Here is a 12,667-nt window from a genome sequence, read left to right on the forward strand (position 1 = left end):
AACTTGCCAATATTATAAACATTGAGAGCCGCACAATTTATCATCTAACTTACAACAGTGCATATTATGTCTCTCTTTGTCTAACATCGTAAACTGAGTTTTCAATGCTATATTATATTCCACTTCTGATGCATTCGGATTAGTCTATGATACATATCAACAAAAATAAACGAAATAGAGTTTCAGGATTTGAGTTTTATATTAATTGAAATCTGTTTACAGTAAATACGTTTTCAATTAGCTATATTGATGTTGTTGCTGTCTTTCTTATATTGTAATTGTTATACTGTAAACATAAGTATACATCTTGTTCGTTGTTAGGCTGCATGTTGCAATTTAAGTTGAGCTAAAGAGAGTCATGGTCATGGGGTATGATGCTTCATTAAGAGTGACACCTTTATCATTAAACCCACCATGTTAGTCTCGTGGTGATTTATGGGGATGGATTTCTCTCTTGGATCCAATCAAAAATATCAAATAACAAATATATGCATTTGTAATATGATTATAGTGTATAATTATGTACTTTTGTTTTTAAATACACTTCAGACAAGTAAATAAGATCTTTATCTGTGAATGAAACTGTATTAAGGCGAGATTAATCTTTGAGTGTGATTTACAACTTCAAGTATTATATGTACAGTATGATATCAGGGTCGATCGGTTACGATATATCTTATTAAAGATATAGATAAGCAGAAGATAAAATAATCAAAGGATAATCAATAATATCTATTTAAAGATATTTAGCAACTAATCAGATTTTCAGGTATTCTGTTATCAATTGAAGGTCCATAGGTCCATAAGACAAATTATAAATAGAAAGTCAGGGTCACAAGTCAGGTATCTTCTAATCATCTTCCAATCACTCTTCAATAAACGCTTGACTTGGATATCAAAATGTCTTTTGCAGGTATCACCTCTCCATCGAGAAGGCAGACGAACGGTCAAAGCTTGAAATTAACCAAACTAAGAGAACCCTATCATAAATATATACTCGAAACCAACTCTCTCTTACTCTCTAAGGACCACAAAATCATTAACCAATGTCAAATAACCATATCAAGCCTCATATTACTGTCTTACGTAAACCTATCTATTTTAAAAAATGAACCTCTAAGATAAGAATATACTTGAAATTGTCCACATCCATGTCAATTCCAATCTCTATGAGATGAGTATGGTTCAAAGTGGGAGAAAACGATGTCGAAGAATCACAATATGTGATATTGAAAACCTTACATTTGGATGTTGTTTCAGTTCAAGAAATTTCTTGAATTTCAAAGCTTTTTGAAACAATGTGGAGATTCGAAACTTTATTCTTTGTTGAGTACAACATGGAGATCATTATTACGCATGTGTGCTATGAAGGAACTAGAAGTATTATGGCACTTGGCAAAATATATCAAACATGTTTTATCATTTGAACTGATATATCAGACAAATAAAATTTGCAAATTGCCTTTTGATTTTGATTAAATTTAGATTCAATAATATATGAATAATGTAAAGTATATGGTTGTAAAATTTAAACAAAATATTAGTTTGTTATATGAATGAGAAATGAAATAATTGGAGAAGGAAGATGAGAAAAACCATAGTTTGGTTTGATTGAAATAGAAAAGGTTGTGGCGGCCACCAACCCCTCTCACCTACTACAACCAAAACCTCCATCACTCTCTCTCTCTATACCATCCACTCACCTTCCCAAAAGTCAGCGTCATTTAACGCCGTCACCGTTACACTCTAGCTCAAATGACTTAACAATTTGAGTTCAAAATAAGTATAACCTCCTTTTCACTTGAATAAGACTCACAAAATTGTTCAATTTTATTTATTTTTTCTCTCACCATCTCACCTAACAAAATACACTAGCTGTAAAAAATGTCCATTCCAGTTCTTAAACTTTATCTTCCGTTTTAAAAATAATAATACACTGCCAATAGTTAATTAGACACGTGGGCTCCTCACATCACATCCACTACTTAATACTAGTACAATCAGACAATTAAAATAGACAATATAAAAAATGGTCACGTCCACTCAATGAAAATAGGGATAACTAGTCTTTTAAGAAAATGATAAAAAGATATTTGGTTAATAAGAAAAAATTTCTTTTAACAACATATTTATTTTTTTAACTTTTTGCCAAAAGTGATAATTTGTAATTCACCTATTTTAAATGTTTTTTTAAACATAAATTTAAATAAACTAATAAAATAATAACATATATTTTTTATCAAAAAAATTGTAAAAAAATAATAAATTGTTTGAAAGAAAATAAAACGAGACGTAGCCGTAGGACGTGCGTAAGAAATACAACACACGAACCACAAGCTCCACCTAACACCCTTCCAGCTACCGTCACAATCTCTTCTATAAAACCCTCGGCCGCGCCACGCTTCCCAAATCACTCAACAAACCAAATAAACCAAACCGTACCACTTTTTCTCAATTTACCACCGTCACGTCACCAAAATGGATCTCCTCCTCCTGGAGAAGACCCTCCTCGGCCTCTTCCTAGCGGCGGTGGTAGCCATTGTTGTCTCCAAGCTCCGCGGCAAGCGTTTCAAGCTCCCGCCGGGCCCACTCCCCGTCCCCATCTTCGGCAACTGGCTCCAGGTTGGCGACGACCTCAACCACCGCAACCTCACTCAACTCGCCAAGCGCTTCGGCGACATCTTCCTCCTCCGCATGGGGCAGCGCAACCTGGTCGTGGTTTCCTCGCCGGACCTCGCCAAGGAGGTGCTGCACACGCAGGGCGTGGAGTTCGGCTCCCGCACCCGCAACGTTGTCTTCGACATCTTCACCGGCGAGGGCCAGGACATGGTCTTCACCGTCTACGGCGAGCACTGGCGCAAGATGCGACGCATCATGACCGTGCCCTTCTTCACCAACAAGGTCGTCCAGCAGTACCGCCACGGTTGGGAGGCCGAGGCCGCCGCCGTCGTGGACGACGTCAGGAAGAATCCCGACGCGGCCGTCTCCGGCCTGGTCATCCGCCGAAGGCTACAGCTCATGATGTACAACAACATGTACCGCATCATGTTCGACCGGAGATTCGAGAGCGAAGAAGACCCTCTGTTCCAGCGTCTGAAAGCGCTGAACGGCGAGAGGAGTCGCTTGGCTCAGAGCTTTGAGTATAACTATGGCGATTTCATTCCCATCTTGAGACCCTTCTTGAAGGGTTACTTGAAGATTTGCAAGGAAGTGAAAGAAACCAGGTTGAAGCTTTTCAAGGATTACTTCGTCGACGAGAGGAAGTAAGTGTTCTGTTTCCTTTTCTTCCTTCGTAAATACGATTTCATTTTGGTTTTACAAGTCACAGTAGTAACCCTCAAAGTTTTCAGAGCCACAGTATCATTTCTAAAGATGATTAAAAAAACACGCTTTCTAAAAAAAGGTTAATGTTTCTGATTTTTAATTAGATTTTGTGAATATCTGAAACAGTACTTGTCAGTATATTTTATATTTTTTATCAGTAATTCTTGGTAGATGGTTCTGAGAGAAGGAAAAATAAAAATTGGTTCTTTTTGTGGTCTTTTGACAGAATCCTTAACCAGATTTGCATCTCGGTGATTGGCAGTAGCTTTGATTGAGTCAACTAGTTTCTCTCTTTCTTGATTTAAAATATTCTTTTAATGGGTACAAAAAGTGATTATCTTCATGTGAGCTGGAAAGTAAATTTGTTTTTTCCTTGAAAAGAACTTCCTCTGCTTTTTTGCATTTTATCAGTGTGATCATTGGTGAGACGGTGCAAAATTAAATAGCCACTTTTACTGATAAAAGTTGGACGGTACGGAGTAATTAAAATCATAAAAGTTTAGTATTTATTTGTGATTAACCAAATGAATGTGAATTAAAACAGGAATATTGGAAGCACGAAGAGCACTAACAACGAAGGACTTAAATGTGCTATTGATCACATTTTGGATGCTGAGAAAAAGGGTGAGATCAACGAAGACAACGTGCTTTACATTGTTGAGAACATCAACGTTGCTGGTAAGATGCTCTTCCTTCTATCTTTCCTCACAAAATACTAAATAATTAATTATTAGTATATATTAACTTCAGCTATTATCCCTTTAATTAGTTATGTTTTCAGCATCGTCAACTATCGCCCAACTTATTTGTTGTTTTCGAAAGTTACTAAACAACAACAATTTGACCGATTCTTCTTCGCAAGTTTAGCTTATTTATTCTATACGAACAAAAGAGTATGAGATTGATACGGATTCAATTAAAAAAAGGCTCTCAAATGCGTTAATTTTTTGGTTCGATTTCTGATTTCTGTTTTTACAACCTACAGAGCAATTGCCATACTGATATATTCATTCTTCTTCATTTATGAGAGATACCAAACATAACGGTATTTAATAAGCACACATGAAAACTTGCATCGTGATTTAAAGGTGTGAAAACGGTACACGTAGACATTTAGGTATTCATTGAATTTATCGAATGGGTTAGGTGGAAGCTTGAACTGCAGGATACTTCTCCCACGCTATGTGGGGACTCAGTTTTATATTTTGTCAACTTATTGACGTGTCACCTTATATATGGAGACTTGTTCTTATCTCTTTCTCTCTTTCTTTCTGAGCTAACATTTTACAATTTTTTAATATGGTCCTAAGTATAAGTGGGGTAATTGTAATATGGTGGTAGCGGTAGTAGGTAACAACTATGACCAAATTTGGTAGGTGGGCCTACATTAGCAAAAAGGTAAAAGAAGAAAAATAATGATTGAATTTTCGCATAAAGTTCGGGTGCTCACGAGGGAAAGGGAAATAGAAAGGCACACTATGATTAACTCAGTTTTATATACTGTAAAGTTTAACTTTGGTATATGTATGTTGATTTCTTTTTTCTAATGTATGAAATGTGTTTATGGAACAGCAATTGAAACAACTCTCTGGTCAATTGAATGGGGTATTGCTGAGCTTGTGAACCATCCAGAGATCCAGCAGAAAGTGAGGGATGAAATTGACAGAGTTCTTGGAGTAGGGCATCAGGTGACTGAGCCAGATATCCAAAAGCTTCCATACCTTCAAGCAGTGGTGAAGGAAACCCTTCGCCTCAGAATGGCAATCCCTCTCCTTGTCCCACACATGAACCTCCATGATGCTAAGCTTGGTGGCTATGACATCCCAGCTGAAAGCAAGATTTTGGTGAATGCATGGTGGCTGGCGAACAACCCTGCACACTGGAAGAAGCCAGAAGAGTTCAGGCCTGAGAGGTTCTTCGAAGAGGAATCGCATGTGGAAGCGAATGGCAATGACTTCAGGTACCTTCCCTTTGGTGTTGGGAGAAGAAGCTGCCCCGGAATCATTCTTGCATTGCCCATTCTTGGCATCACTTTGGGACGCTTGGTCCAAAACTTTGAGCTCTTGCCTCCCCCTGGGCAGTCCCAGATTGACACCAGTGAGAAAGGAGGACAGTTTAGCTTGCACATACTAAAGCATTCCACCGTTGTTGCAAAGCCAAGGTCCTTTTAGACTTCACCACATCATCGTTACCAATCCCCTTTATTATTTTTTCTTTCTTATTCTCCCTGTATTATCGATGTTTCAAAATGGGGTTGCTCCATGCCATGTATAATGGGCCTCCTAATGGGTAGGTGGTGATGTATCTCTTGGTCCCATTGTAATTCTCTCACAACTTCAACTCATGAATGATCTTGAGATGGTTTTGTAATAAACTTACACTTTTGTCTCTAATACTTCACCCACATTTCATCTCTCGTTCTCACCACTTTACGTTGTACTTTCCATGTTAGGTGTGATGTCACTATTTTCCTTGAATTATAACGTAATAGAAGAAAAATAATCAAGAAAATAAAAGCTGATTCTAATTTTTTACTCAATATGAATTAGTAGATATATTCTTTGGAATATTTTATTGGAAGTATGAAAACTAAGTTATATATAGCTTTACGCATTATTTGGAAAGAAATCAGATGCTTTTCGTTTTCTCTCTGTTTGTAAGTGTTCTACTAACTGTTCTTGTAGTGGAATTGCTTTTGCTCGAATTCATAAGTATCAAGATCAGGTGATTCGGTTTCTTAAAGAATTAAATGATCAATATGCTTCAGTCCGATCTTAAATTATGTTACTTGATCCTTTTTCTGTTCTTTATATTTAGGTTTAATACCTATTTTGATTCCACTTTTGTTGGGTTTGGTTCAAAATAATCTAAACTTTGGAAAAAATTTACTAAAGTCCCATATTTCATTAAAAAATGTTTAATATGGTCCTTTTCGTTGACGTCGTTAAAATCATAATGATGTAGTTGCTAGCGTGGCGGAAATTCAATGACCTGTTTATTTCGATGCTGACATGGCTCTGTAAAATCATTTTAATGTGTAAATATTTAAAAAAATAAAATAAAATAAAATAGGTTAAGTTTGGATTAAATTAAAAGGGTTAAACCTATGCAGATTGCAGAGAACAATATTCTTCACAGAATATCTTTTTACATAAACTATTCACAAATTCCCTTAATATTCCTTTCAGCTAAGTATTCACCCAGGGCCTTTGCACATCTCCAGTTAGAGGTACTGAAAAAACATGCATTGCATAGACACAGGGAGAGTGAGTAGACCAAGTAAACCTCAGTCAATCATGAAACATTTCAAAGCGCAAGAACAGAACCTGATGCTCAAACTTCTAATTACAAGACCAGCAAGGAAACTGCATCGATTCCTCATCATCTGGCAATAGCGAATCAAGAGATAGTTACCAAAACCGAATCCCAATTCGGTATTCGCTTTCATTCCTCCCCCTCCCCTCACCCAAAATACATCTCTCTTTCTGATGTTTCTTTTTTTTTTCTGCTTTCCTACCAATTGTTGTGGGTTTTATCATGACTTTTGGATGGATCTATGAATCCGAATGCTTTTAATCGCCAAAAATAGGTAACTTGACTTCAATTGAACGTGGATTGCTTCTTTTTTTTTTAAAAAAAAAAAATCTTGGTTGCGCTTGAAAAATGTTGCTTTGATAATGTTCATTAGGTTTTGAACGATTCAGACATCACATTTGCAATGAGGAATTACCCCACATGAAGGGATAACTTCGATTCCAACTTGGTTTTATCATGAGTGATGCAATGACTAAGAACAACAACATGAACCCTAACCCCAAATAAACCCTAACCCCCAAATAAAACATCAACAACATGAACTAATTAGGCTCAGATACCTTCCCTCACTTCTGTACGAAGTTCCACTTGCGCCTTCAAGGACTCAACAGTAGAATCAGCAGTACAATCCAGAAATCACCACTTTCACAATAGCGAAAACCCAGAAATTGCTTAATCAGATAAGGGTAAGAGTTTTTTTTACTTTAACCTCTTTTATGTCATTTTTTATTTTTATCTTAATTATTTACACATGTAAATGACTTCATAGAGCCACCTAAGCTTCCAATTTGGCAGCTCATCAACGTTTCGCCATGCTAGCATCTGCACTGTTAAGATTTTAACGCCGTCTTCCAAAAGAACGATATTGAACAATTTTTATTGAAATATGGGACCTTAGTGAACTTTTTTCAAAGATGGGACTATTTTGAACCAAAGCACCATAAGAAGGAACCAAATGATGTATTAAACCTTATATTTATGATATTTCTCATAAATCTCAAAAACTTTAGCTATCGATGCCACTCATCCTTAACAGCCTAAGCATGACGACAGTTACAATTCAGAAGCCTTTCATGATGGACGTGGCAAAGGGGGTAATTCTTCCTCTCGAGACTATGCCAGATTTTATGGTAGACGAGGTCAATCCTACACCAAGTTTTATATTATTGTGAAAGAATTAATGATATACAATTGATACTTATTGATTCGGTAGATATTTTGGGGGCCGAAAGGACTTGACCTAGGTGACATGGCGCTCCTGCTTTGCGACGCTTGATCTAGCCGATTGGTGTGCTTTCTCCTGTCTCCCGATCGTCTGTTCTTCTCAAATCTTCAACCGTCCGGGAATCTCCAAGCTTGGGCCGGAGGGAGGAGGTACCTGCAATGGCACTCCGACGCCCAAGTTAGGGTTTTGTAATGAAGAGCCTTGAGTGCAAGGCTATCAATTCTCAGTATGAGATCGAAGAGTAAATCTCTCTTGCTAATTCCCAGCAGATTAGGTGAAATGTAGCAAGTATATTGTAGAATAAGATAGCATAAGAGAGTGTACCTGGCTTGTGATTCCAGCCCTGTATATATAGATTATTATCAAATATAAACAGAATATAATATAAACAGCTATACCTGAATATCCGGTTGTTCAGATCTTATCTGATCTTATCTGATACTTATAATATTTGTTAAGATATANTTTCAATAAATCATATTCTCATAATGGTCCATAGGCCCAATAATAATAAAAAACCATAATGGCCCATCATTAGTATGATTGAGGCCCATTAACCGTTTAGGACCGTTCGGCTACTAGTCGTAACCGTTCGGCCCAAATATCATATCGTACACTTATTATTTTAAACATGGTTTTTTCCCAGGGTATCAATATAAAGGTGTATGCATTACTAATGCTGTCAATAATATCATTTTTCCTCTAAAAAAAACTCTCAATGAATACCTTGCAACCTCAAAAAGCTTTAAGACCAACGATTTGGTAAGATTTAAAAAAAATATTTACATTAGTTAGAAAGCTTATATAATGTTTTGGTTCAAGTCTTATTTATAATGTTCTAATTTATGTTTATTTATTTTTTGTTATATGTAGAAAGGTGTGAAATAACATTTAACGTTCCTCGTTTAAGATTTAATGTAAGAAAATCAGACGTAAAAAATGATAAGATGACAAAACTGTAAATAAAACGCTGTTATAAATGTCAGTTAGGGAGTCTTTCGACACCACATTAGTGTTAGATGTCCGCTACACAAGGGTTAAACGTTTTATGGTTGTTAGGAGTGAGTTTTAGGCCTAACTCAATCCTACAAAACCGGCTTGTAAGGTAGGTCTGCACCCCACTTATATATTATAAATTGGCTTGTCTCTAGTCGATGTGGGACTTCCAATACACCCCCCTCACATCGAGGTACCTAGATATTAATGGGTGGTCCGATAACGGCCCAATAATGGGTGGAACAATATACCCAACAAATATCGCTAGGATAGACTCTAACCATAGCTCTAATACCATGTTAGAAGTGGGTTTTAGGCCTAACTCAACCCCACAAAACCGGCTTGTAAGGTGAGGTCTGCACCCCACTTATATATTATAAATTGGCTTATCTCTAGTCGATGTGGGACTTCCAACAATGGTCTGCCCAGAAAACTAAAAAGACATTGTTTCATTCGAATTAGATGTCGACTACAGGGGTCCCAACGTCCAATTCAAATATGACTTCGGTCCCCAGTCACAACAGGAGGTCATAAAGGTTTGAAAATGCCTAAAATTAAGCGTCAAAAAATTATTTTTTTTAATGACTTAGATGTTGGCTAGGAGAGGGGCCGACTTCATATATCCTACATTTTCACCAATTGCCAACGCAAGCAGCACGCGGTCATTGTTCATCTTCTTCCTTCACGTTTCTCTCCTTCACCTTTGAAGTTCAGGTAAGGTTTCCGTCCATTTTCATCGTTTAAAATCATTTTTGCTTTGATTACATTACGTTTTGATGAATTATCTTTTATTTGAACCGATTAAAATGTGTTTTCATGAGCTTTTGGTGCAGTTCTTGGGCGTGTTCTAGGATAACTGCGGCGGCGATTTTCGAACCATTATTGTTCGCATTTTTCTCTTCACCCACGACACTTGTCTACACCCTCACCTTCACAGTTAGTTTCATTTTGGTTAAATATATGTTTTAGTCCTCATATTTGTTCTTCATTCTCAATTAGGTCCGCATGCTTTTTTTGTCCCAATTGCATCCTAATATTTGTAAATTTGAGGCAATTAAGCCCTCTCAATTGGCCTACGGCGTTAGTGGCCAGTTAACGGAGAGGACTTAATTGCCTCAAATTTACAAATATTAGGATGCAATTGGGACAAAAAAAAACATGAGGACCTAATTGAGAATGAGAAAGAAATATGAGGACTAAAACATATATTTAACCTTTCATTTTTGGTTTTTTATGTATATTGATTGTTGCATTTTCGTTGGTTGTTGTACCTTTTATGGGTTGTTACTACTTTTAAAATTTTGAAAATTTTTATGATGTATTCTTATATTGTATATTAATTTTTCATTGTTTCAATGGAAGAAAATATTTATGAAAAGTTAAAAAAAAAACCCATAAATTGACATTTTATTCTTACAACATATATCAATTTAACGTCTACGTTGAACATTTAAGAAACGTCAAAAGTCTAAGATAATAAACGTTAAAAACTATTTTTGTCTTAGTGAGTATTGAATTCTATAAAAATAGTAAGATAAAGAAACATGATAACATAGATGATAAGAGATTATGATGATAAGAAGGTGACGAGTTTTGTAGGTGCAAGGTGTTATTGTGATTAAGGTAAGGGGAATTAACTAATTTTCTTTTTTCTTTATGACAATAATTTTAGTAATTTTATTTGGATAAAATTATACATTTGTGTTTTATTAGATAAACTTATCATTTGTTGGGTAATGATTTTGTATGTATGTGTTGAAATAGGACTAAACTAAAATGGTTTTAACAAATACTATTTATTTTTATTTATGTGTCTATTAATTTGATAAAGATAAATAATGTATATGCATTTGTGTGTTAATATGAAATTATTTTAGTGGTTTTTATGTTTTGTTCAATTTAAAGTATTTTATATAGTTATTTTTTTTTATTTGTGGTTTGTAATTTTATTAAAAATATTATTAAAATAGTTAGTGTGTAAAGGGAATTACATATGATAAAACTTGAGAAAAAAATTGTATATATTTAGTTTATTATACATAAATGAAGAGTATAATATTTTATCATATAATTAGATAATATATTATATGTGAATTGTTTTATTATATAGTTCACATACAATATAACATAATAATGTTTTAATATTTATATTATAAATGAAAATTTGTGTGCATGATAAATTAGTATTTTAATTTCAAATAAATATTATGAAATTCATGTATTTTAAATGTTAAATAGGTTTGAAATTACGACTTTATTTTTCTATTATATATGTATTTTTCTATTATATAAAGATTCGTCTTGGTCTACTTTAGAATTCATATTACTAAATTGTTTATCTAATTGTTATTATAGTGGAGATCTATCTTACCTTCCCCCAACCCTCCTTACACTTCAATTGGTCATCGGAGAGGGTTCAGATGTCTGAACGCATCAGACTCACCTTCGGCGATAGCACATATGACTAGTCACAACTGATTGGACCAGGCCAGGGCTGCTCTATGATCAGGGATGTGCCAACTCAGGTTTTTAAGTCCCCTCTATCCTACCAACAAAGGAAGGCTCTCAACAAGTTACAATTTAATTATCTAAGTTATTAAAATTGTCCTATAGTGTTATATACATCAAATACCCAACTTTATATACCTCACTTCCCCTCACAATAACCTGAAACAATACATGTACACTTATTTAATTCCCANATACATGCTATCACAAAGCCCTTACTCCAAACCCTCCAACTAGATCAATTCCAACCAAAACAGATTAATTTCAACAGAGTTCAACACCGAAGCACAAATTATTTAACACAGTACACTACCACAAAGACAAGAACAATACAAAAATTACTATGGAAAACGACACTGGAACTTTCAGAATCAAGAAAGGAAAATCATCTTTGATATAGAGTCATGAGTGTGCACCCTCACCACTTTTATCAAGATGTTTTTCTGTTCTCAATACTTCCTGTTAGATACACAACTTCACTATTTAGACTTGGAGGGAACGATAGAACATATCATTCCGACTCAACCTTTCACAGGAAAGTCACGACAAACCAGTAACCCGTAGGTTATCCTAGGAAGAAACTGCTCTGATACCATAAATGTGACATCCCAAAATATAACGTATAATTATATAATTTAAGACGTCATCATACATAATAAAAGAGAGCAGTTTAAGAGTAAGAAAAGTATTTAGGTTGTGGTTACAGTAATGCAAAAAGCTAGAAGAAATTAAAACACGTGGAAAAATGCTAGAGTTTTTCAAAATAGATACATGAATTCAAATGAAAATTAATAGTTCAGAAATCCTAAGGAACTAAGGAGCAACATCAGTGTTTTCGTTCCTCTCCAAGGCATCCTCCAAGGTGACCTCATTCTCCTCTGTTCACATTAAAAAATGAATGATCATTGCAAAAGAAATACATACAACATACACCAACAAACAAGGTAAGGGTGAGCTAATTATATAAAATCATACAGTTGTATTAAACATGCAACATACAAGAATAACTTATCTCAAACAAATTCAGAAATATCACCTAAGCATGCAAATTTCTAGACTTGACTCGTCCGGACTTTAAAACGATAGTCGGGCTATGGCGAGTCTTGCACCCGTGGTGACTTATGAAACTTGGGTTCCGCACCCTGCCACACTCACGAGGTTAGTCCGTTCCACGCCTTGACGCATACTGGGAGCCCCCAAGACTAAGGACCTCCTGCTACTTCTCACCACATGGTTCAACCTCTCTAAGTGAGTTTGATTGACCATTGAAGCGTCAGAATGACTCCCAAGGCTGAACCC

The 12,667-nt window shown here is 35.5% G+C and overlaps 1 protein-coding gene across 1 annotated transcript; it reads left to right on the forward strand.

The window, feature by feature from the left end:
* The first annotated feature begins 2,453 nt into the window (after positions 1 to 2,453).
* LOC106764845 (trans-cinnamate 4-monooxygenase) lies at positions 2,454 to 5,718 on the forward strand. Its single transcript, NM_001317148.1, has 3 exons — positions 2,454 to 3,263; positions 3,869 to 4,002; positions 4,897 to 5,718. Exons 1-3 carry the CDS (start codon positions 2,479 to 2,481, stop codon positions 5,493 to 5,495), a joined length of 1,518 nt encoding a protein of 505 aa, NP_001304077.1. The 5' UTR covers positions 2,454 to 2,478; the 3' UTR covers positions 5,496 to 5,718.
* Positions 5,719 to 12,667: the final 6,949 nt, after the last annotated feature.

Source organism: Vigna radiata, chromosome 6, assembly GCF_000741045.1.
Source record: "Vigna radiata var. radiata cultivar VC1973A chromosome 6, Vradiata_ver6, whole genome shotgun sequence".
In the NCBI taxonomy this organism is placed as follows: domain Eukaryota; kingdom Viridiplantae; phylum Streptophyta; class Magnoliopsida; order Fabales; family Fabaceae; genus Vigna; species Vigna radiata.